The 27,538-nt window shown below is 37.6% G+C and overlaps 1 protein-coding gene across 8 annotated transcripts in view; it reads right to left on the bottom strand.

Moving 5' to 3' along the window:
• CNOT6L (CCR4-NOT transcription complex subunit 6 like) overlaps positions 1 to 27,538 on the bottom strand; it is a 123,922-nt gene that overhangs the window by 42,095 nt on the left and 54,289 nt on the right. For 7 of the 8 annotated variants that reach the window (XM_059667732.1, XM_059667698.1, XM_059667722.1 and 4 more), the window contains one exon: positions 10,651 to 10,740. The exons of the other annotated variant lie outside the window; for it this stretch is intronic. In XM_059667732.1, the coding sequence (XP_059523715.1) occupies positions 10,651 to 10,740 (90 nt within the window). The remainder of the gene's footprint in view (positions 1 to 10,650; positions 10,741 to 27,538) is intronic. 8 annotated transcript variants of the gene reach the window in all.

The following is a 27,538-nucleotide window of genomic DNA, read 5'->3' as shown; positions in this document are numbered from 1 at the left end:
TCATTATACCATTGTTTATAATAGCTCAAACAATGGTAAATGGCTAATACCCATAAAACTCAAAGCTGCTTGAGTTCATTTAAAGAAAAAAAAAGATTAGATACATGTATACTAAAGTGAAAAGATATATAAAAATACTGTTGAGCCTGGCTGGTGTAACTCAGTGCTATGAACAAGGTGGTCACAGATGCCCAGTCAGGGCACATGCCCAAGTTGCAGGCTTGGTCCCCAGAAGGGGGTGTGCAAGAACCAGCCGATCAATGATTCTCTCTCATCATTCATGTTTCTCTCTCCCTCTCCTCTCTGAAATCAATAAAGATATATATATTTTTTAAAATACTGTTGAGTACAAAAAAAAGGAGAAAAATATAATAAGATATGATTTATTAGAAAAAGTTTTTAAAACATACTTAAAAAGTAATACCATAAAATTTCTACTGGTATAATTTTTGGATGTTAATGTCTACAAGAATACACACTCAACCTAGAAGTATGTTTATTTACATAAGTGGTAGAAAACCTGTTTTCTGCCAAGGGCCATCTGGATATTTATAACATCATTCATGGGCCATACAAAATTATCAACTTAAAAATTAGCCTGTGGCCCAGACTGCGGGACTCGGGCACGGAGCCCATGCCATCTTGAAGGGGAGAGCAACCTCTTCTAAGAACTCATCAGCACCACCACCCAGACAGGCCTTGGACACTGCCCGTGACCCAGCAGCCACTCCAAAATCCTGCTGCCCCACCCGCAGACTTGCAGACCTCCACCTCCAAAGGTGCACCGCGGCGCCCGAAGCAGTAGTAGCAACTCTCCCCTCCCCAAAGGACTTGTATGCATGCATATAAGCATAAGTAATGGATGTGGACAACAGGGGGTGAGGGTGAGGGCAGGATTGGGGGGATGAGGGGACACTGGGGGGATAAGGACACATTTGTAATATCTTATTCAATAAAGGGGAAAAAAAATACTCACTTTGAAAACAAACAAAAAAAAACCACTTAAGGGAAAAGCACTAAAAAGGAGAATATAATTGTTTCAATATGATAAAAACAAAACAAACAAAAATCTCAGAAGGAAGGTAGGGGAGGGTGGGGGTGAAGGGGAGAGATCAACCAAAGGACTTGTATGCATGCATATAAGCATAAGCAATGGATGTGGACAACAGGGGGTGATGGTGAGGGCAGGATTGGGGGGATGAGGGGACATTGGGGGGATAAAGATACATTTGTAATAACTTAATCAATAAAGGGGAAAAAATTAGCCTGCTATATTTAGTCAAACATTTAACTCACCCCTAATACTTTGGAAGGGCCAGACCAAATGATTTCTCAGGCCTTATATGGCCCTCAGCCGGACGTTCCCCCACCCCCTGATTTACATCGATAAAACTAGAATTAAAGATAGTGGTAAAAGGAAATTCTAGTCTTAACAGGAATTTTAACATTTTTTTACAATGAGAATATATTCAAGAGTGACATATACTTAAAAAATCTACTTATTTTGTATTGTATTATGAAGTCTTTGCTCTTGTTTGTTAATTCCACTTTTTGATATGGAAAATTTCTAACATATACAAAGGTGTAGAGAGCATCATGTACTGTATCTCTAATATCCATTACCCAGCTTCAATAATTATAAACCCTTGAACAATCTTGATTCATCTATACTTCAATCTATTCCCTACACATAGATTATTTAAAGCTGATCACAGACATTTCATGTCTTCAATAAATGTTTTAGTATGTATCTGTAAAAGTTACTGATGACAATATTATCACATCTAAAAACAAATTAACAGTGCTTTCTAAATATCAAATCTCCAGGCAGTATTCAGACTTTCTTCAATCTCACTTTTTTAAATACACTAAATATTATATTTGTTCCTAAATAAAAAAAACCAAACAGAAAAAACAAAACAAGAGTTCCACGGTATACATTTTCATTCAATTCTCATCTTGCTACCCATATAATTTTCCTTTATACAGCTTACTGTTGTTTAATTCTAAATATATTCCAATTTCTGTTAAAATTTATGTTTTTGAGTATTTGATCTATTCCCTACCCCTTTATGTTGTTGTTGCTCAATAATGCAACATATATTTTTCCTTTTTACCTTCTGTCCTCCTTCACCCGTATCTCCCCTCACTACCTCTAGCAACCACTAATGGGTTTTCTCTATCTATGAGCTTATCCCCTCTCCCCCACATATTAGAGAGATCATATGGTATTTATCTTTCTGAGACTTATTTCACATAGTATAATGTCCCTAAGGCCCGCCCATGTTGTTGCAAATAAGATTTCATTCTTTTTATGACTAATGTTCCATTGTGTGCATATACCAGTACATATACTGTAATTTATTTACCTATGCATCCATTTATAGACAGTCTGTTTCCATGCCTTGGTTGTTATAAATGCTCCAATGAACATAAAAATGTAGATATCTTTCTGAGTTACTGTTTTCATTTTCATTGGACAAATACTCAAAAGTGGAATTACTGGAACATATGGTAATTCTACTTTCCATAGTGGTTCCACCAATATACAGTCCCAGCACAATACACAAGAGTTCCCTTTTACAAAGTCTTTACATTTTTCTAGATATAATATTATGTCATCTGTAATTGTGACAGTTTCTTCCTTTCCAATTTGGATGCCTTTTATTTCTTTTTCTTGCCTACCTGTTCTGGCTCAGACTTTCAGTTTTACACTGCATGGAAGTGGTGAGACTGAGTATCCTTGACTTGTATAATGTTAGCTGTGGCTTGTCATTTATGACCTTTATTATATTGAAGTGCATTCCCTCTATACCCACTTTAAGAGTTTTTAGCATAAAATACATGTTGAATTTTGTCAAATGCTTTCCTGCATCTATTAAGATGATCATTTGATTTTTATCTTTCATTTTGTTAATGTGGATGGTGAACCATCTTTACACGTCTGGGATAAAGCCTACTTAATCATGATGTATGATCTTTTAATGTATTGTTGAATTCCATTTGTTAACATTTAGTTGAGGATTGTTGCATCTCTGCTCATCAAGAATATTGGCCTGGCCCAGCTGGCGTGGCTCAGTGGTTGAGCGTCGACCTATGAACCAGGAGGTTACAGTTCGAGTCCCAGTCAAGACACATGCCCGGGTTGCGGGTTCAATCCCCAGTGGGGGCGTGCAGGAGGCAACCGACCAATCATTCTCTCTCATCATTGATGTTTCTCTCTCTTTCTCCCTCTCCCTTCCTCTCTAGAATGAAATCAATAAAAACATATTTTAAAAAATAAAGAATATTGGCCTGTAATTTTCTCATCTTGTGGCATCCTTGTCTGGTTTTGGTATTAGGGGAATGCTGACAGCATAAAGTAAGTTTGGAAGAGTTCCCTCCTCTTCTATTATTTGGAAGAGTTTGAGAAAGAATGATGTCAAATTTCGTTTGAATATTTGGTAGAATTCAATAGGGACACTGTCTAGTCCAGTGAAGGCGAACCTTTTGAGCTCGTTGTGTCAGCATTTTGAAAAACCCTAACTTAACTCTGGTGCTGTGTCACATATAGAAATTTTTTGATATTTGCAACCATAGTAAAACAAAGATTTATATTTTTGATATTTATTTTATACATTTAAATGCCATTTAACAAAGAAATCAACCAAAAAAATGAGTTCACGTGTCACCTCTAACATGCGTGTCATAGGTTCGCCATCACTGGTCTAGTCCTGAACTTTTGTTTGTTGGAAGGTTTTTGAGATTTTCTATTTCATCATAATTCAGACTTGATGGGATGTATATTTCTGGGAATTTATCTGTTTCTTCTAGGTTGTCCAATTTGTTGGTACATAATTGTTCACAGTAGTTTCTTATGATCCTTTAATGTAATTATTGTTAGATATGTACTTATTGCCATTTTCTTAATTGTTTACCAGCTATTTTTATAGTTCCTCTCTATTCCTTTCTTCTTCGGCAATGTGGGTGAATTAATGTTGCTGATGGCAACAATGCTAGCAGAGCCCAAGAGAGAGATCTCACAGTGGTCAGAAGCACTGGATGTGGTTTGTCCATACTAGGGGTGTCACCTAAGTCTGGAAGGGCTGACAGAACCTACATGCTAAAATTAAACAGGGAGTGGGGGTGGAGGACGGGAGAGGGCTGGAAGAGGTTAATGGGGGGAAAAGGAGGACCTATGTAATACTTTCAACAATAAAGATTAAAAGAAATAATAAAAATAAATAAAACGAAACTGGGCAACTGTCTGCTAAAATTGAGATTTTAAAAAAATCAAGAGTCTCCTAACATAATATTCCAAATATCCAGGGTACAATTGAACATCACTGGTCATACCAAACACCAGGAAAAACATACATAAGAAAAGACAAATGCCAACAGAGATCATTCAGATATTGAAATTATCTGACAGAGATTTTAGAGCAGCCATCATAAAGCTGTTTCAGAAAATAATGATAAATTCTCTTGAAATAAATGCAAGAAGAAAAAAAAGCAGAAAACCCCAGCAAAGAAGCATAAGTGACATTTTTTTTTTAAAGACCAAATTGGGTTCTCAGAAGCTATCTGATGACAGGGGCAGAGATTAGGGCGATGCAGTCACAAACTAATAAACACTAAGCATTTGAGAAGCTCAGAGCAAAGCCTGCAACAGATTCTTTCCTGAGCCTTCCGGAGGGAACCAATCCTCTTAACACCTTGATCTTGGACATCAGGTCCCCGGAACCAGGAGAATTTTAAGTGTTATTTATAAAAGAAACAATGCTTTGGCACGAAGCCTAGACATCTGGGTCATCGGCCTCATTACTAAAACCTGAGTTTTTGGACAATCATGTCTTGGTGGCCAGAACAGCCACCTGGATGGGCAGAGGAGTTTTCACCATGGCCAAGATCAAAGGCCACATTGGTGCCCAGAAAGAGCAAGGACACACCCCATATGCTATGCCTCCAATTCACGACCCTTCCAAGGTCCTAGATACCCTAGTATGTAGTGCTTTACTTCTGTTTGCCTAAAAATTAAAGCGTCTTCCAAAGTGAAAATGAATAAATAAATAAATAAGTAAATAGGACCCAAATGAAATTACTGAACTGAAAAAATACAATAAACTAACAAAACTCACAGAAGGGCACAATAATAAAGATTTAAAAAGATAAAATGAGGGAATTTAAGAATCAACAGAATTTGTTCAACATAAATAAAAAGAAAATAAACTGGGACAGGGGGAAGGAGTGAGCTTGAGGGACCTGTGGGACTACCACAAAAGCTCTAAGATTCATATCGTCATAGTGCAGAAAAAGGAGAGAAAGCACATAAATTTCAACAGTATTCTTAAGAGATAATGACTAAAAATTCCCAAATTTAGTAAATGACATATAGCTACAAATTCAAGAAGGTAAGCAAACTTTAAGCGGAATAAACTCAAACAAATCACACCAAGACACATTATACTAGTAATTAAACTGATGAAAACTAAAGACAAAGACTCTCAAAAACATCAAAGAGAAATGACACATTGCCTGTAAAGAAACAATGTGTTTCTTTTCTGAAAACTTGTTAGCCAGAGAAACTGGCACAACATTTTTCAAGTGCTGAAAGAAAAGAAGCATCAACCGTGAATTCTGTATTAAATGAAACTATCCTTAAGAAATCAAGGAGGCGCCCCCCTTCCCATCAAGCACAGGCCATTTTTCATCACTCTGCAGGGACCTGAAAAGCCAAAGAAGTGCAAGAGAACTTAAAAACAAAACAAAACAACAACAACAACAACAACAAAAACACACACACACAACAACCTTGTGATTCAGTGCAGACTACTGGATACCTAGACAGAGAAGGAAACCATCAAATACCATGAATAACAAAGGTAGCAAGACAGCTCAAAAAGAAAACTAAATATCTCCAGTCAACAAACTTAAGGACATGGTAATATGTGACGGAAATGACAGAGAATTCAAGATTGCAGTTCTGAAAACACTCAACAAGATGCAAGAAAATACAGACAGGCAATTTAATGGGCTCAGAAAACAAATCAACAAAAAAAATAAGTACTTTAACAAAGAAATTGAAACTCAAAGTAAGAAGAACATGATGATGAAAGTTTCAAATAACCAGAAAGATGAAACAAATGAAAATATACCCTCAATATATATAATTAAAAGATTGTAAGAGCTACAATAATAACCAAATCTACAATAAAAGGGAGATATTTTAACATAGCTCTATCAATAATGAATAAAAACCAAGTAATCATTAAGTATTTATAATGCATTCAAGCAATTAACAAACTAATATGTAAAGATTGCAGCACCAAACAACTATAGACTGCACATTCTTTTTAAGTGCATACTTAACATTTACGAAAATAAAGTATGTGCTGGGTAATATATATTTTTAAAATTTAAATTATAATCACTCAGTGTATATTCTCTGATCACAATGGAATTAAGCCAGAAGTCAATGACATAGAAAACTAGAACAACTTCCCTGGAAATAAAGAAACTTCTAAATGACTCACCAGTCAAAGAAGAAATGATGAGAGATAGTAGAAAATAATGCTGAACTAAATGATAATGAAAATAATACAAATTAAAATTTGTGGGACACAGCTAACAGCCCTGTTTAGAGAAATATTTATAAATAACTCCTTTTGGGGAAAAAGTCTAAAATTAATTATTTAGGTATTAGAAAGTTTAAAAAGGAACAGCAAATGGAACCCAAAGAAAGCAAAAGGAGGAAATAAAGATAAAGAAAATTCTGATACTAAAAAAATATAACAGAATTAACAAAGCCAAAAATTGGTGGGGTTTTTTTCCCAAAGAAAGTATTGATAAATCTCCAGGCAAGACTATGCATGAAGTAAATAGAGGCAACACAAGTAACTAATATCTGGAATGAAAAAGAGATTATCACTATTTGTCAAAAGACTTTAAAAGATCATAAAAACATATTCTGAACAACTATATAACCATAAATTGGAAGATTTAGATAAAATGGAAAAATTACCAAAAAATATAACTTTCAGATATTGATAGAGAGAAATGGAGAATCAAAGCAGTACTATAGTTATTAAAGAAATTAAATCAGTAATTGAAAACTACCTACAGCCGAAACCGGTTTGGCTCAGTGGATAGAGCGTCGGCCTGCGGACTGAAAGGTCCCAGGTTCGATTCCGGTCAAGGGCATGTACCTGGGTTGCGGGCACATCCCCAGTACGAGATGTGCAAGAGGCAGCTGATCGATGTTTCTCACTCTCTATCTCTCTCCCTTTCTCTCTGTAAAAAATCAATAAAATATATATTTTTTAAAATGTATTAAAAAAAAAAAAGAAAACTACCTACAAAGAAAGATCTGGCTCAGATGTATTCTAAAAACATTTAAGAAAGAAAGAACACCCACCTTGCATAAATTCTTCCAAATAATAGAAAATGAGACAATCCCTCTTGATAAATTTTATGAGGCCAAATAATCTTAATAACAAAAACTTGACAAGGTTACTGAAGAAAGGAAAAATACTGGCCAATTTCACGCAAACCTACATGCCAAACATCCTAAGTATTAATAAACTGAATATAGGGATATATAACAATGATAATATATTATAAAGTATTTGTATTTATTCCAAGAATACAAAGGTGGTATAACATGAAAAACAAGCACTGCATTTGCCAAATTAATGAAGAACAAAAGTTATATGCTCATCTCAATAGAGAAAATGCATTTGATAAAATGCAATATTTATACATATTAAAAAATAAAACTCTCTCCTAGGAAACTAGAAATAGAAAACTTCCTTAACCTGATAAAAGTTATGTATATGAAAACTACAATGAATATCATAATTAGTCATGAATTATTAAAAGTTAACAAATTATTAAATTATAGATGGATGCTCATTTTCACTTTTAGTTAGCATTTTACTGGTGGTGGTAGCAAGTACAATGAGGCAAGGAAAAGAAATAAAAGACATAATAATTAGAAAGAGTAATAAAAGTGTCATTTCTTGCAAATGGTACTATTATATAAATTGAAACAAAAATAGATTAGTATTAAAAAGAGTTTAGCAAAGTGCTGAATTTGTACTTACCAAAAGCATTTAGAAAGTGCTCAGCAAGGTGGCTGAATACCAATAAATATACAAAACTCAAATTGTATTTCTGTATCAGCAATAATCATTAAGACCTATTTTCAAAAAGACTATTCATAAGAGCATCAAAAAGTCAATACCCAGAATAAATGTAATAAAAAATACACAAGACCACTTACTGCACAAAAACCTAAACCTCAATATTGAGAGAAATTAGAGAAGGCACAATAAATAAAAGAATATTCTGGATTGATAGAAGACCCAGTGTGGCAAAAATGCCAATTCTTTCCAAAGCAATATATAAATTCAATATATTCTCAATAAAAATCCTTATATTTTGGGGGAGTGAAGAAATTTGAAGAGCCATTTCTAAAAATTTTAATGAAAAATCAAGGTAAAAGCAGCATGGGGCAAAACTAGCCAAGACTAGAATCAAATCAAGGGGGAAGACTTACTCTACTGAATCTTAAGATGTTTTACCATATTAAGACACTGTCACAAGGGCTAATAGAAGAGAATACAGAATCTAGAAACACACTCATACATACATTAATGATATATGACAAAAATGGCACTAAAAACAGTAATGAAAGGACAGTTTTTCAATAAATACCTCAGGGTCAATTTAATTTACATATGAAAAAGTTATAAAAATTGATTCTTGTATTATACAAACTTCAATGCCAAAAATATTATAGCTCCTAATGTTACAAGTAAGAAATGTAGTTTTTGGATAATAACTTGGGGGAATACATTCATGAGCCTGAGGTAGGAAAAAATTCTTAAAGAGGACACAAAGGTAGTACCTTAATAGAAAAGATCAACAAATTTAAGTATATTATAATTTTTTCTGTTCATCAAAAGATAAATTAAGAGAGTGAAAAACCAAACAACACCATGGGAGAAGGTATCTGCAACATATAGACCAAGAAATAGCTTATATCTAAAACATATGAAAAACTTGAAAATTATACTCACAGACAAACCACACACATCCCATATTGCTGGGTCATAGACATGAGAGATATTTAATTTTAAAGCAAGAAGGAAACAGCATACACATAATATGTATACAGCCAAATACTCTTAAACTTTTACTAAAAATACCTCTCTAATAAATTTATCTCTCTCCTATCAAAACTTTTAGTCTTTATAGCCAAACATCCTACATAATGAAAGGCTAATATACAAATCAACCAAACGGTGGAAGGACCAGTCACTACGACACGCACTGACCACCAGGGGGCAGACGCTCAATGCAGAAGCCACCCCCTGGTAGTCAGTGTGCTCCCACAGGGGGAGTGCCACTCACCAGAAGCCAGGATCATGGCTGGTGAGCACAGCAGCAGTGGTGGGAGCCTCTCCTGCCTCCACAGCAGTGCTGAGGATATCCGTCAGTCGGACATCTCCTGAGGGCTCCCGGACTGCGAGAGGGCGCAGGCCGGGCTGAGGGGGACCCCCCCCCTGAGTGCACGAATTTCATGCACCGGGCCTCTAGTTATTTAGTTATTAATCAGGTTTTACCTTATTGTAAATCTATTTTAAAAAATTTTGTATGTAAGTGTCCTCTATCATGGAGAGAAGTTCCAAAAGTATAGCCAAATATTGTGACAATGGTCTCTTTGCTGAAATCTAGATTTCTCTAGCTATTTCAAGATTCTATATTTTAGAAAAGCATTATTTTTTAAAAATCTGAATTTAGTAGCATTTCTATATGTACGCATATTTTGAGTCTTAAGCAAAAAAAAAGTCAAATACTTAATAGCCTTCTTATAAAAAAAAACTTCCATTTGGAATATATTATCTGACTAATATAAATCTGGTGTTCTTAATTAAAATCCTGCTAGTAAAATTTTCACAAATGTGTAGAGAATCAAACCAGTCACATCTCATTCATGAAAAATGTTAGTTCTACATAATCTGCATCAAATTCAAACTGGTAATTATGTATCTTTGTGATTAAAAGCAAGACAATCTTGGGTTCATGGCTCTGTCATTAATTAGCTGTTTACTTGGGTAAATTGCTTTATTCTTTGAATCTCAGAATTTGCCTATAAAACCAGTAAAAATTCCTACCTCCTAGGTTCTTAGAAAGATTAAAAGAGATAATGTAACTACAGCTCCTTACATACTGTTTGGTAAACAGAAACCAATCAGTATAAGAAAAGAACAATGTCCCACTACCCTATTCACTATTGGCAGAAATTCCAAACATATAAGGGCTTATAAAAAAAATGATCAGATGTACCCGGGCTGGTGTGGCTCAGTTGGTTGGAGCTTTGTCCTGTACCCTGAAGGCTCAGATGGTTGGAGTGCTGTCCTGTGCACTGAAAGGCTGTGGGTTCAATTCCTGGTTAGTGCACATACCCTGCCAGTTGGAGAAGCAACCAATCAATGTTTCTCTTTCACATCAATGTTTCTCTCTCTCTTCCCTCCTCCTTCTCCATAAGTCAATAAAAGCATATCCTCAAGTGAGGATTTTTAAAAAAAAAACGGTCTGATGCTCTTAAGCAACATATTAGTCGATGGTAATATCTGTAGAGTTTACTGCTTTGTCATTAATAGTTACCTGCAAGATTGTCAAGCATGAAGTTCAGTAGCTTTCGGGTTCCATCTGGGTCCTGGTATAAATTGAGAATATCCTGTGATAAAGGATTGCCTAAAGCAGAAGACAAAAGTACAATCTGTAAGACATATAACAGTAAGACCAGACAAATGTACATAATAAAAAAAAATTATTTTTGACAGTGAATTTTACTATACTTAATCTAAACATAAATGTAAAGAAATGTGAATTTAAAGAAACACTCTCTTTGTTAAGATATTCAAAAAGAAAAACTTCAAGTTATTTCTTTCCATATTTCACTATTTATATTTCACTAATTATATCCCCTATAATTTATGTTTGTCAAAATCACATGTATACATAGACACATAGCATATAAATATTAATCTTAGTAAATTCTGAAATAATATCACAACTTGGAACTTGAAGTAACCCTTATAGGTTCTACCTTTATCTTTAAAGACAGTATTTTAACTGAGAAACAAAAAAGGCTGGTATGAGAAAGAATGAGTGATATGAAAAAGAGGGAGGCCCTAGCTGGTTTGGCTGAGTGGATAGAGCATCAGCCTGCAGATTGAAGGGTCTCGGGTTCGATTCCAGTCAAGGGCACATACCTTGGTTGCAGGCTCTCGGCCTTGGAGGCAACCAATGGATGTGTCTCTCTCACATTGGTGTTTCTCTCTGTCTCTCCTTCTCCCTTCCACTCTCTCTAAAAATCAATGGGAAAAAATATCCTCGGCTTAGGATTAAAAAAACAAAAAAAGGGAGGGTCATCCTAGTTGGAATATTTGTATTACATATGAGAAAAGAAAAGACATTTCATGTGAAAAAAAACAAAACAAAAACTATTACCAAGATGAGTTAGTAAACTCTGAGAGGAAAGTAATTTTTTTATGATACCGATCAGGGATATCTGAGTACTAGGAGTACAGGTTTATCAAATACCGAAAAACAAGCTATTGTTAACAATATCTATATTCTCTTAAGAAATACTAGTAAAGGAGATATTTGTTAAGATAAACATGCAAGAGCAGCCTTGTAAACAGATTTGAAAAAACAAAAAACATAGAAATTCCAGAAATGAAGGTTGTACCTATTAAACAAACAAAATCTTTAATGCAACACCCACCCAGCAATTGGGCTAAAATTAAAAAATATTAACCACCAAAGTGTTAGAAAGAAATGTGGAGTACTTGGAACTCTCACAAATTGCTGGTGGAAGTGTAAAATTACTCTACAAAAGCCTTAGTTTGCAAAATCCTTAAAAGTAGGAAAAGGAACTGTTCCAGGATGACAAAAATGCTATATCTTGAGTTAGGCCAGTGATGGCGAACCTTTTGAGCTCGGCGTGTCAGCATTTTGAAAAACCCTAACTTAACTCTGGTGCCGTGTCACATATAGAAATTTTTTGATATTTGCAACCATAGTAAAACAAAGACTTATATTTTTGATATTTATTTTATATATTAAAGTGCCATTTAACAAAGAAAAATCAACCAAAAAAATGAGTTCGCGTGTCATCTCTGGCACGCGTGTCATAGGTTCGCCATCAGTGAGCTAGGCAGTGGTTTGATGCAGGCTCAATCTCCAGTAGGGGGCATGCAGGAGGCAGCCAATCAATGATTCTCTCTCATCATTGATGTTTCTATCTCTCTCTCCTTTTCCCTTCCTCTCTGAAATCAATAAAAAATACATCTATTTTTTAAAGACTGAAGAAAAGTTTTGCCTTTTCTTGCAGGGGAAGGGGGAATGTAATGTCTCTTTAACAGTCCTACCCACAAAGAAAATAATTTACCAGAATATGATCATTTAGGATTTTACCAAAACTTAACCAACCTGGGGTAAGAGAAATACCCTATACTCCAGGTCCCTGTATCCTAATGTGGGTGAGGGTAAAACCAGCTCAGGCTCGCTAAAAGACAGACCTAATCATAAATCTACAGGACTCTGTCTCAAGTAATTGCAAGCCTTGGACCCTATTTAAAGAGTCTCTGGGAAAACCCAAAGACAACAGAGAATAAAAGCAAGGACACTAGAGAAATTTTTGATTCTAATATACAACTACTACAATAAAGAGTAAGCACAGCCTAACTCCTAGCCAGAAAGAGAGTTTAAAGAGAGAAGTTAAAAGAGGCAATATTTGGGGGTAGGGGGGCTACAAACTTTCAAAAGCTTGTTAATAAAAAAAAAAGAATAAACTGATACATGAAGCACAATGTATACAAAGAAGTTTATGAAAGGATTTCATTTTTCATCTTACTATAAACTAGAGAATGCCCATAGCAAGCAGAAGACTTTAACATCAGATAGGGCAGTGGTCGGCAAACTGCGGCCCCTTGAGTGTGGCTCTTCCACAAAATACCACGTGCGGGTGCGCACGTACAGTGCGATTGAAACTCTGTGGCCACACTCAAGGGGCCAAAGAGCTGCATGTGGCTTGCAAGCCACAGTTTGCCAACCACTGAGATAGGGGGAAAGGACCAATTACTTCAAAAGAAGAACACATGAGAAGGCAACAAAATTCATTAGCAACAATGGAAGCTAGAATATAGAGAATATCTCCAAAGGTTGCATGACAGTATTCGATACTTCAGCATTCCTCTACCAACACTGTCAACCAACTTGATCTGGATACAACTATAATTAGCTAATCCTATATAATAAAAGGCTAATATGAAAATAGAACAGCAGAACAATGCAACAACCGGATGCTATGACGTGTGCTGACCACCAGGGGGCGTGTGCAGAACATGGTAGGCGTTGGCCACGGTGGGATGGTGGAGCAGGTGAGCGGGGGCACCAGGCCAAGGCTGGGCGCCGGTCACTGTCATTGGGGCAAGCCTCTGGTGGTTACTGAAAATTCTTTGCTCCCACATGCCACAATCCTGCCCAGTGCTCGCACCTGCTGCTGGCACCGGAGCCGCTGCTTGCACCCACTCCCAGCGCCAGCCCCACTCGCACCTGCTGCCGGTGCCCAGCGCTGGTCCAAATTCACCTGGTGCCATCAGCAGGTGTGAGTGGAAGCCGCCGGCCCTGATCGCCCCTGAGGGCTTCTTCACCTTCCCTTGCTCCTGAGGGGTGATCGGGGCAGCAGCCGCCACTAGCACCCACTGACAGCACCAGCCCCGCTCACATTTGCTGCTGGTGCCAACCCCAATTGCTCCGTGCTGTCAGCAGGAGCAAGTGGGGTGGCACCATCAGTGCATGGGAGCTGTGGCAGCGGGAGCAGGGCTGCCAGCAGACAGGGGACTGAGGGCTGCAGCGGGAGGGGCCAGGCAGGGGCATAGAGAATGGGCCAAGACCCGCCCCTATGCCTACTGCAGCCTCGTGGCCCACAGTTCCTTTCAAGGTGCATGAATTCGTGCACTGGGCCCCTAGTTATTAATAACAGAAAAGGAGCAAAGGGAAGGCCAGACATTATAGACATGCTTCCTGCAAAACATTGGGGGAAGTGGACTGGACAAAGGGAAGATGCCCAGTAAAGTTGGAGTGACAGGGAAGATACTTGCCTATCAATCACATCTGGGAACAGAGGTAGCTGGCCAGAATGGGCACAGCCATTGCAAGGCATGAAGATTTGGGATTATGGGAAGATATTGATTCCATGAACAAGGAAACTCACCCTCTTGTGCTTTTGGCACATTGTGCTTAACTTCTGGTTTGTGGGGCTCTTCCACTCTGCTCCTTAGCATTTTCCCACATGTGATAAACTAATGACTACAGCTAGCCTGATGCTGAACTGGACACAGCGCCAACATGGAAAGGAAACTATGGATACTGGCTTTGCTTCTAAGCCTTACTGAAAAACCCAGCTATACTTTTTCTATAACTGGACAAAGGAAAATGGGACTTTCAAAGGAAACACAGGGATTTAATTCCACACAAATAAAAATCACTCATTCTCCCATCCAAGTCTCAGAAAATCCTTTTTCTCAGGATATTGTAAAAACTCTATCCCCCAGGAGTACCCAGTGGGGAAGAAGACCCCCCACTTCGTCCAATATCTACTCATAAACAGAAAAATACACATTCTTTTCAGCTGCACATGAACGTTCGCCTGAGAGACCATATTTTGAGTCATGAACAAGCTACTAGTATACTATATTTAAAAGAAATAAAATAATACAAAGCATACTATTTGGTCATAACAAAATAATACTAGTAAAAATTATCAGAATCAACTATTTTGGAACTCTGGAAATTAACTAAACAATAATCCAGAAAGCACTTACTCAGGAGAAAAGACACAATATAGATAAGAGCAGCAATTTGTGGAGTTTTAACTTCTCTTAGTCCCTTCATTGCCAAGTCAGCCTGGCAACCACCAGGGCAACCAAAACTGAATTGGAGCCTTTGAAAGCCTCATTCCCCCAAACCAACCATTATCAGACATAAGTGGTGGTTCCCTGACTCTTGCCTAGTGCTAAAAGAAGGCTTCTACCTGGAGGGGAGAGAAAGGTTTTGGGAGCATGTTTGAGAAACCATTACTAGAAAATGTTTTAACTTTGTGGCTGCCTGAGGTCATGGAAACAACTGAAGCAAACAATAAGCTACCCAAAAACAATTAAAAGGAGAAGTTTGGGAATAAGATGTCAATAGGAGTCTTGCAAAGCACTGACATATCCCGGAGAGCCTAGAAGGCCATATGTTTATGGTGCACTAGGCACATACTTAGAAACAACTAAAAATAGCCTAAGCTCTCACCTCTGTCTGACCTTCTAGCTATGCAAAAGTATAAAGTGAAGGCTAAGGCAGAGTTATAACCTTCCTGGCTGAGTACTGAAACCGTGTCCCAACACACACAGGGCCACTAGGCCAAGACAGAACAGATTTATTGGTTTCAGGCATTCAAGGAAATCTCTGATCACCAAAAACTGAATAAAGACTTCAATGGTGATACACGATAAAGAATATGGACTTCAAAGTATTCGTTATAAGATCACTAAAGTGACAAACAACAAAGTAGCAACAACAAAAACCCTGGGAAGGAAAGAGATTCTGATTTCAGAGTTGCCATATTACTTAAAATGTCCAGTTCTTAACAAAACAATTAGCATGGAAAGAAGCAAGAGAGTATGTCCCATTCACAGAAGAAAAGAGCAATCAATGTAAATTGTCCCCAAGGAAAATAAAAACCCTAGCAAGGACTTACTAAAAAAGACTTTTAAAATCCACTATTTTAATGTGTTCAAAGAACTACAGAAAATTATGACTAAAAATTTAAAAGTATGAAATGTCTCACCAAATTGAGAATATTAAAAATAGAAATTAACACAAAATAAAATTTATGATGTTAAAAAGTACAACAGAAGGGCTCAAGAACAATATCAGGTAAAAAAAAAAAAAAAAAGATCTGTGAACTTTAAGATGGGTCAGTTGATGTTATACAGTCTGAGGAACAGAAAGAAAAAAGAATGAAGAAAAATGAACAGAGCTCAGAGATCTATCAGACAATATCAAATGTACCAATATAAACATAATGGGAGTCCCAGAGAGGAAGAAAGAAAAGTACAGAAAAAACATTTTTGAGTAAATAGTGATCAAAAGCATCCCAAATTTGATGAAAACATTATACACATCCAAAAAGCTGAACAAACTCCAAGCCAGTTAAAGTGAAAGAGATCCACTCCTAGACAAACTGTAATAAAACTGTGGGACATCACAGACAAAAAGACCCTTCAAAGCAATGGGAAAGTAGTGACTCATGTACAGATCCTCAATAAGATTAATAGCAGATTTCTCATCAAAACCATAAAGGCCAAAAGACAGTAGAATGACATATTAAAAGTGCTGAAAGAAGAATAAAAACTGTCCATCAAGAATTCTATGTATAGTAAAAATAGCCTGTAAAAATAAAGAAGAAATTAAGACATTTTCAGATAAACAAAAATTGAGTGACTAGCAGACCAGCCCTACAAGAAATACTACAGGGATTCCTTCAGGTTGAAATAAAAGGACACTGAACAGTAACTTGAATCAATATGAAAAAATAAAAGAGAACTAGTAAAATAACTACATAGGTGCATATAAATGTAATTTTTGTTTTTAATTCTTTTTGTTCCTATCCTATATAATAAAGAGGGGATATGTAAATTGACCATCACTCCATCACAAAGATGGCGGCGCCTACAGCGGAGGTGGGGGTTTCCGTAACACAAGATGGCAGCACCCACAGTGGAGGTGGGGTTTCCATAACACAGGATGGCTGCACCCACAGTGCAGGCCGAGTTCCTGTAACAAGCCTTAACCCTTAACGAGCCATCAGCAGGGACCTGAGGCTGCGCGCGCCCTCCCGCCCATGGGGCTTGACAGGGGACCTCAGGTCGCATCTCCCACCCAGCATGGCTGGACGGGGAACCTCAGGCCGTGCCCTCTGCCTGGCAGGGCTTGATGGGGGATCCCAGGGCTTTGCCAGGGAACCTCAGGCCGTGGCCCCCGCCCAGTGGAGCTTGAAGGGGGCCCTTAGGCTGTGCCCCCAGCCCGGCGCTGGGCCAGGGGACCTGAGGCTGTGCCCCCCGCCCAGTGGGGATTGACAAGAGTGGGACCGGCCAGGTCTGGATCTAGCCCAATGGGGGTGGGGCTGGCCGGGTCTGGGTCTTGCATGATTTCGAGGCGCTTGTGAGTGGATGGGGACTTGACTCTGGGTCCCAGAGTCACCCCAGACTCTGACAGGAGATCATATACATTTTACTAACTTCTTCCATCTCTGACACTTCTATTATAGAGAAAGGACAAACAGCAATATTAAAATATTTCCTCTAATTAATCCCCTTTTAATGTGCAGGCATTTCATGCACCGGGCCAATCGTGTCATATAAGAGACAATTGCATACAGCAATAATTATACATTTATAATTATGGGCAAAAAATGTATAAATGAAAATATTTATGAAATAACAGCAGAAATGAGAGTGAATGGAGCTTTAGATACAAAGTTTTTTTTAAATTTAATTTAATCCAAATTAGATTACTATAAAATATGTTAACTGTAATCTTCAGGGTAACCACTAAGAAAACAACTCAACAGAACCAAAGAAACAAGGGAAGTAAATCAGTACACTGGAAAATATCCATTTAACAAGAAGGCATTAATTGAGGAACAAAAAGGACATAAGGCACATAGAAAATAAATAGCAAAATGACAGACATAAATTCTACCATATCAGCAAATACATTAAAAGTGAATTAAACGCGGGGGAGAAACCAAGATGGCGGCATAGGTAAACACCAGAAAGTGCTGCCTCCCACAACAACTTCAAAAATACAACTAAAAGACAAAACGGACATCATCCAGAAGTACAGGAAGGCTGGCTGCGTGGAAATTCTACAACTAGAAGGAAAGAGAAAAGCACACTGAGACTCAGAGCAGCTGTGGAGGTGGAGTGCAGAGGTACGGAGGCGCACGCGGCAAGGGCTGGCAACTGAGGACGCGGCTGTCTTTTTGAATCGGGAGGGAGTCACAAGCCCCCAACTGCTCTGAACTCCAGTTCCAGGTGAGTCTCTGGGGACCTAGACTCATACGGGGAGAAACTGGACTGTCTGGCAGCGGGCAGAATTCGGAACTCAAGGGTGGCTTTCTCTCAAAGGTGCTTGCAGGGATTACCGAATACCGGGACACTGAGACGCGGGGCCCCTTAGGGCAGGGCTGAGGATCAGCCATAGCTGCTTGCTCCGCCCTGTTTATTCCCTGAGACCCCGCCCCACCCAAGCTGTGGCAGAGGCTTTTGCATATGAATGCCCCGGCCCTTTGCAACCGGAAAATTACCTAACAAACTGCAGCTGGGCCAGACAGACCCAGAACTTCCAAGAGAAGGCCCAAGGCCCCACAGCAGCTTGCACTGCTTCACAGCTGGGCCTCATCTGGGCACCTCCAAACCCCAAACAAGGAAGGGGAATCTGCAGATCTCTTCGTAGCTCCTGCTGGGTAGCCTCAGGCAGAGGCTAAATTAGCACCTCCTTAGATCCAAGAGCCAGTGTACCCAGTGGTCAGAGGGGGACCATCCAGATTACAACTCCTCATATCCATAAGGGACACACTCAGGGGGCAGACTCAGTGAGCACCAAAGCCCCACTAAAGCAAGTCTTGCCCCAGAAGGGTGTCTTCATCACAGAAGTTCTCCCACTGCAGACACAGCTGATTCTCACAGCCAATTGGCCTGGAGGTCAATTCCTCCCTGGGATACCTACAACAATCAAGGCTTAACTACAACAAGACTGTGCACAAAGACCACAAAGGGGTGCACCAAGAGTGTCCACCTCAGGTAATTGGGGAGGTTGAGACACTGGGCCTTATAGGACACCTAGCATACAAAGCCACTCTACCAACACAGGGAAGCATAAAAAAAAAATGCGGAGACAAACAGGTCACAAATGACAGAAATGGAGGAAAGCAAACTACTGGATATACAGTTCAAAACCACGGTTATAAGGTTTTTCAAGAATTTTCTAGAAACCGCCGATAAATTTAGTGAGACCCTGGAGGATATGAAAAAAGACCAACTAGAAATTAAGCATACACTGACTGCAATAAAGAATAATATACAGAGATCCAACAGCAGACAAGTGGATCCCAAGAATCAAGTCAAAGATTTGAAATACGAAGAAGCAAAAAATATCCAACCAGGAAAGCAAAATGAAAAAAGAATCCAAAAATATGAAGATAGTGTAAGGAGCCTCTGGGACAACTTAAAGCATACCCACATTCATACTATGAGGGTGCCAGAAAAAGAGAAAGAGCAAGATATTGAAAACCTATTTGAAGAAATAATGACAGAAAAGTTCCCCTACCAGGTGAAAGAAATAGACTCACAAGTCCAGGAAGCACAGAGAATCCCAAACAAGAGGAATCCAAAGAGGACCACACCAAGACACATCATAATTAAAATCCCAAGGGCAAAAGACAAAGAGAGAATCTTAAAAGCAGCAAGAGAAAAGCAATTAGTTACCTACAAGTGAGTGCTGTCAGCTGATTTCTCAACAGGAACTATGCAGGCCAGAAAGGAGTGGAAAGTTTCCAAAGTGATGAATAGCAAGAAACTACAACCAAAGTTACTCTACCCAGCAAAGCTATCATTTAGAATTGAAGGTCAGATAAAGAGCTTCACAGATAAGGATAAGCTAAAGGAGTTCATCACCACCAAACCAGTATTATATGAAATGCTGAAGGGTATTCTTTAAGAAAAGGAAGAAGAAACAGGTAAAGTTAAAAAATATGAACTACAAAGTGGCAATAAATACATATCTATCAATAATTGCATCTAAAAATCAAACAAATAAAAAATCTGATGAACAGAATAAACTGGTGAATGGAATAGAATCAAGGGCATGGAAATGGAACAGACTGACGATTCTCAGAGGAAAGGGGATATGGGGGGGTGCTGGAATATGCATGTATGCATTACCTATGGACACAGACAACAGGGTGGCAAGGGCCTGGGGTGGGGTGGAAGGGAGGTATAGGGGGAAAAAAGAGGGATCTCTGTAATAATCTCAACAATAAAGATTAATTTTTAAAAAGATAATAAAATAAAAGCCAACAATGAGTAACTGGAAAAAACAACATAACTGACAAGCCCCTGAGGAGACTCTCAGAAAAATAAAAGGCACAAATAATTAATCTTAAAAATGAAGAGGTGGTAATATAGCTATAAATAGAACAGCCTAAAACTATATCAAGAAAATATATGAACATTTTAATGCAAGTAAGTTTGAAAACTTAAAAAGCTGACAAATTCCAATAGTACAGATACAGTGCAACAAAATTTACTCATTAGCAATTAGAAAACCTCAATAGTTCTTTTAACTGCAATTCCTAGTAAATGAGAATAATATAATCATCTCAATAGATGAAGTAAAGCACTTAATAAAATTCAACCCTTGAATAAAGATTAGCAAAGTAGAAATAAAAAATTTCTGAAACTAAAAAAAAAATTTTTATCAAAAATACTGAGGAAATATTCTTTTGTTTTTTGGTTTTTGTTTTTCAATCCTCACTGGAGGATATTTTTCCATTGATTTTTAGAGAGAGGGGAAGAGAGATGGAAAGACAGAAACACTGATGTGAGAGAAACACATTGACTGGTTGCCTCCTGCACAAGCCCTGACCAGGACCCAGGGGCAAGGGAGGAGCCTACAACCAAGGTACATGTCCTTAACTGGAATCAAACCTGAGACCCTTAGGTCTCAGGCTGATGCTCTATCCACTGAGCCAAACCAGCTAGGGCCAGAGCAAATATTCTTAATGGAAAAATATTAAAAGCATTTCCTTTAAAATTTGGAATAGAAGCATGCCCAATTTAATGCTTCTATTCAATACTGTACTACACACCTTAGTTATTAGTACATTAAAATAAGAAAAAAGTTATTATACATATATTTATATAACATATAATATTATGTTATATGTATATATATAATAACTTAAAAGGAAGAAACAAAACTATCGCTATTAGGAGATGAAATTATTACCTGCATACAAAACCCAAAAGAATTTGCAAACAAGTTTTTAGAAAGAATGAGAATCAAAAAGGCTTACTATAAAATCAATTTTTCAAAAAAATTGTATCTGTATACAAGAGTAAATAAGTAGGAAAAGAAACTTTTAAAATAAAAAGACAGAGTTTATAATTGGAAAAAAAAACTTATAAAGTACCTAGAATCAGCCAACAAAAGATGTGCTTGACCAGTGTGCAGAAAGTTATAAAATTTTATTCAAAGACATTAAGTAAGATCTAAATAAATGTAGAGAATGCACAAATTTATGGGTAATTAAGATGTAAATTCTTCCTAAATTAACTCAGATATTCAATGCAATTCCAAAGTCACAACAGCTTTTATGAAAGGTAACAAGTTGTTTCTTATGTCTGAGGAAGATCCAAGACAACCAAACTGCCAAGACAATCTATATAAATAAAAATGTAAATGTTCGTGGAGAACCAAGATGGCGGCATAGGTTAACGCCGGAGTTTGCTGCTTTGAACAACTACTTCAAAAGTGAAACCAAAAAACGGAAGGGACATCACCCAGAACCACAGGAACACTGGCTGAGTGGAAGTCCTACAACTAGGAGGAAGGAGAAACGCATACAGACACTCAGAGGAGGCGCAGTGCTGAAGTCAAATTCTGAGGTGCGGAGTGTGCGGAGCGGGCTGGCGGCGGAGGGCGCGGTTGTTGTTTTCAATCGGGAGGGAGTCGCAGACTCTGAGCACCAGATCCGGGCGAGTCTTTAGGGACCCAGACTCAAACGGGAGAAGCGGGACTGTCTGGCTTCGGTCAGAGCGAGTGCAGCTTTCTCTCCCAGCTTTGCAGCGGGTGCTGGGACTCAGAGAGGCAGAGCCCCTGGGGACAGGACTGAGAGCCGCCATAACTGCTCTCTCCGGCCCACTCTGTTGATCCTGTGCGACCCGCCCCGCCCAAGCCCAGCGCAGAACCATTTGCCGGATAGCCTCAGGCAAAGGCTAGATTAGCACCTCCCTAGAGGACAGAAGTTCTCTCACTGCTGACACAGCTGATTCTCATAGCCACTTGGCCTGGAGGTCAAACCCTCCCTGGAATTAGCTACAACAATCAAGATTTATCTATAAGACTTCGAACAAAGACCACTAGGGGGTGCACCAAGGAAGCATAACAAAATGCGGAGACAAAGAAACAGGACAAAATTGTCAATGGAAGAAATAGAGTTCAGAACCACACTTTTAAGGTCTCTCAAGAACTGTTTAGAAGCCGCCGATAAACTTAATGAGATCTACAAGAAAACTAATAAGACCCTCGATCTTATATTGGGGAACCAACTAGAAATTAAGCACACACAGACTGAAATAACGAATATTATACAGACGCCCGACAGCAGACCAGAGGAGCGCAAGAATCAAGTCAATGATTTGAAATGCGAGGAAGCAAAAAACATCCAACCTGAAAAGCAAAAGGAAAAAAGAATCCAAAAATGCGAGGATAGTGTAAGGAGCCTCTGGGACAGCTTCAAGCGTACCAACATCAGAATTATAGGGGTGCCAGAAGATGAGAGAGGGCAAGATATTGAAAACCTATTTGAAGAAATAATGACAGAAAACTTCCCCCACCTGGTGAAAGAAATGGACTTACAGGTCCAAGAAGCGCGGAGAACCCCAAACAAAAGGAATCCAAAGAGGACCACACCAAGACACATCATAATTAAAATGCCAAGAGCAAAAGATAAAGAGAGAATCTTAAAAACAGCAAGAGAAAGAAACTCAGTTACCTACAAGGGAATACCCATACGACTGTCAGCTGATTTCTCAACAGAAACTTTGCAGGCCAGAAGGGAGTGGCAAGAAATATTCAAAGTGATGAATAGCAAGAACCTACAACCAAGATTACTTTATCCAGCAAAGCTATCATTCAGAATTGAAGGTCAGATAAAGAGCTTCACAGATAAGGAAAAGCTAAAGGAGTTCATCACCACCAAACCAGGATTATATGAAATGCTGAAAGGTATCCTTTAAGAAGAGGAAGAGGAAGAAAAAGGTAAAGATACAAATTATGAACAACAAATATGCATCTATCAACAAGTGAATCTAAGAATCAAGTGAATAAATAATCTGATGAACAGAATGAACTGTTGATTATAATAGAATCAGGGACATAGAAAGGGAATGGACTGACTATTCTTGGGGGGGAAAGGGGTGTGGGAGATGTGGGAAGAGACTGGACAAAAATCGTGCACCTATGGATGAGGACAGTGGGTGGGGAGTGAGGGCGGAGGGTGGGGCAGGAACTGGGAGGAGGGGAGTTATGGGGGGGGGGAAAAAAGGAACAAATGTAATAATCTGAACAATAAATATTTAATAAAAAAAAAACAATCTGAAAAAAAAAATGTAAATGTTCATTTGTTCAAAATCTTAAATCTCTGAAAATTCTTCACCGATTGCTTTGAAATTTTGATACAACGTTGAATTCGAATACGCACGTGTTTTTATATACCTATATACCTACTATTATATAGATGTCACACCTGTGACAGGTAAAAACATGTTTTTGAAAAACAGCGCCATCTGTTGGACGTAAAAGCAACACACGCTATACTAAATATTTTATGATTCCATTTCAATGTTTCTGTTTACAATTATAAATTGTAGATAAAATTAACTACAAATATGCGTGTCCAGCTGCAAAACCATCGATCAGCTGAGATATTCTCACATCAATTGCTGGAAATTTGGAACGGAAAGGTGCCGGTTGATCTGACCTCAGGACGAATTTCATTGCCTCATAACTTCTGCAATTTAGTGACGTCAAAAGAAGAATTGGTTGAAAAAGTATTTCCCAATATTTTAGCCAATTATAAGAATCACGATTGGCTGAGTGAACGAGCTATTCTTGCGGCCAAGAACAAAGACGTCTACAAACGTAACAATATTATTCAGTCTAACATTCAAAGCGAGGCAGTCACATACAAGTCCGTCAACACTTGTGGAAGCAGATGAAGCAGTTAATTATCCAACAGAATTTTTGAATTCACTCAATCTGCCAGGGATGCCACCGCACGTACTGCAATTGAAAATCGGCGTGCCAATTATTATGTTGCGAAATATCAACCTGCCAAAGCTTTGCAATGGCACGCGGCTTGCAGTAAAAAAATTAATGAGCAACATCGTAGAATCAACAATCTTGACAGGACCTTTCAAAGATGAAGATGTCCTCATTCCTTGCATTCCTATGATTCCAATGTATATGCCATTTCAATTTAAGAGACTGCAATTCCCAATTCGATTGGCGTTTGCAACCACCATCAACAAAACTCAGGGCCAATCTTTAGAATTGTGCGGTTTAGATCTAGACATGGATTGCTTCTCACATGGACAATTATATGTTGCGTGTTCTAGAGTCGGCAAACCAGACAATCTCTATATCTGCACAGACAATGGAACAACAAAAAATATTGTATAGCCACAAGCATTGTGAAATTAAACATATTAGAAACGTGCGCTTTTTCTTTTCTTTCTTTTCCATTTAACCAGACTGAGCCACAGCCACGCGTGGCCGGGTACAGCTAGTGCAAAATAAAAATGTCAGGGGAATTCGCAAACCAGATATCAAGTCTTAATATAAAGCCGTAACAATAATTATGATGATTTAGTCATTAGTATAGGGTTAGACAAACTGACTACTGGATACACAGAAGATCCTAGAAATAGACGTAGACATAACTGATATATGAGAGGTTACTTTGCTAATCAGTGAGAAAAGGGGAAACTCTTCACTAAATGGTACTGAAACAATTAGTTATTCATAGGGAAAAAACAACATTAGATCCCTCCCCAAATAAGAACCCTCATACCATATTAAAAAACAATTCCAACCTGGCTGGTGTGGCTCAGTGGTTGAGCTTACACCTATGAACCAGGAGGTCACAGTTCAATTCCTGGTCAGGGCACATGCCCGGGGTTGTGGGCTCCATTCCAAGTGTGGGGTGTGCAGGAGGCAGCCAATCAATGATTCTCTTTCATCACTGATTTTTCTATCACTTTCTCCCTCTTCCTCCCCCTTTCTCTCAAAAATAAAAAAATAAATAAAATAAAAACCCAAATGAATGAAAAAATTAACTATGAAGAGCAAAACTTTACAAAACTTTTAGAAGGTAATATAGGAAAATGTATCTGATCTGGGGTAGGGTAGGACTTATTTAACAAGACATAATGTACACTAACCATGAAAGGTTTTTAAATTCAACTATAATAAAAATACCAACTCTATCCATTAAAAGATACCAATAAACAAAAAGAAAAGCTACAGAGTAGGAGAAGGCATTCACAATACAAAATAGACAAAAATTAAGAACTGCTACAAATCAATAAGAAACAAATATTCTAAGTGAAAATGAGCAAAAAATATCCATAGCAATTCCACAGAAAAAACATGGCCAATAAATATATGAAAAGATGCTCAATCTTATTTGCAACTAGGAAAATGCAAATTAAAAGTACAACTAGAAACTGTTTCATACTAAAAAAAAAAAATGGGCATAATTTTGTAAGTCTGACAATATTAAGGGTTGAAAAGAAGAAAAATGGAAACTATATTATTTTTGGCAATGTATTTTAGTTCAGCTACTTTGTAAAACACTATGGCATTACATAATAAAGCAACGATGTACAGGCCTGAATGTTCATGGCTGCATTGTTTAGAGTAGGCAAAAAATTGTGTGTGCAGGGGCGGGGGGCGGAGACTAAGTATCTACAATAGAATGAATAAATTACAGCACATTTATATATCAGAATACAACACAACAATGAAACAAATAAACTACAATTACATGTATGCAAGAATATGGCTGAATCATAAAAACATGAAGCTAAAAAAGAAAGCAAGTCATAGAAAATTATAGTCAGTACGATTCGATTTATATAAAGGTTAAAACACCCATAACAGATACATACGTAACTCTAGCATCTGGCTCATCAATATCTGCTGAATGATTGAAAGAAAAGTAAAGGAATAACTAACACAACATTCAGGACAGTAATAATTTCTGGGAGAAGGGATGAAGATGCAATCATGAAAAGGAATATAGGAAACTTAAGATGTACAGGTCTACACCAACAAAATGTGATTGTGCTTATTTCCTAATAATCTCACCAACAGTTATTTGACAAAACTTTTGGAACTCTTCCAAACTGATAGGTGAAAACTGAGTGTAATTTCAATTGGCATTATAATTATGCATAAGGTTATCAACTTTCTATATTTTATAGTTATTTATGCTCTTATATTAACTATTAACATGCTCTGTACTAGACTGTTCTCTTACTGATTTCCAGAAGCTCATTATTTAACACAGAAATAAGTACTTTGATTCTTTACGAAGACAATTAGATTTTCAAAGTATATTTTTTTAAAAAGGTACTGAGAATGTTAGATGAGTGTATAGCTATTCATTTTATTATTTCTTTTTAAAATGCATGTTGTTAATCTTTTATATATTTCATGAATAAAAAATTTTACAAGTAAAAGAATCTATTGCCACAGCCCATTTTATTTTGAGAGATAAGTAATTCTTGGCAGAAACCTAGAAATTTTCACAATTATTGAAGTTCTTAATTTTTATTACATCAATGCCTGAGGACAACTCTTCAACCATATCTCAGAAAAAGTATTGCCCAACACATTAGGACATGAATTCTAAATTATTTAAAATAACTGTGTGAGAACTGCTCTTATACCTTTTCTTCCATAAAATTAATACATTTTAGACTTTTAAGTGACTTAAGAGAATACTTTCAATTTACTGGACTAGCTATTTCTTTAGTTTTAAAATTGGCCTTTTTATCTTTATTCCTCAAATACCCTACCCTTCTATACACATTCCTTAAATCTCAAAATAGAATTTCTAAAAATTAGCTTGTTGGACCAAGATCATCAAAATCATTATCAAAACTTCAGTATCTGTGTTTCAGAGGTACACAGGGAAACAGAAAAAAAGGCACTCCTTTTGCCAGTTTCAAGACAAAACGGAATTTAAAAAAAGACAAAAAGGAATCCCAGAGGCAATTCATTCTCATTGTGTCATTTACATATATCACAGTGCTATTTTAAATTTTCCATTCCATTCTCTTCTCCTTTTTTAACACAAAGTACCACTATGTGGCTATTAAAACTGATTAAGAAATTATTTCAAGTTTTACCTTCCTAAGAATATAAAGCTACCATTCATTTGGGACATTTTATTTCTTCAATTGCTTTATGAAGCCAATCCTGTTTTCACCCTCCTCAACTTTTGAAAGAAGGCAGAAAGCACTGGTTTTCTTTCATTTCTAAAAGGTCCTTGTTCTTCTGTACTGGATCACCTGAACAATAAGTAGCACTGCCAGAAAAAGAGGCTCTTATAGAAAAGGGCTGCATATAGGTATTTGCCATA

The sequence above is a fragment of the Myotis daubentonii genome, chromosome 1 (genome assembly GCF_963259705.1).
Source record: "Myotis daubentonii chromosome 1, mMyoDau2.1, whole genome shotgun sequence".
In the NCBI taxonomy this organism is placed as follows: domain Eukaryota; kingdom Metazoa; phylum Chordata; class Mammalia; order Chiroptera; family Vespertilionidae; genus Myotis; species Myotis daubentonii.
This window is presented reverse-complemented; position numbering and strand designations above follow the sequence as displayed.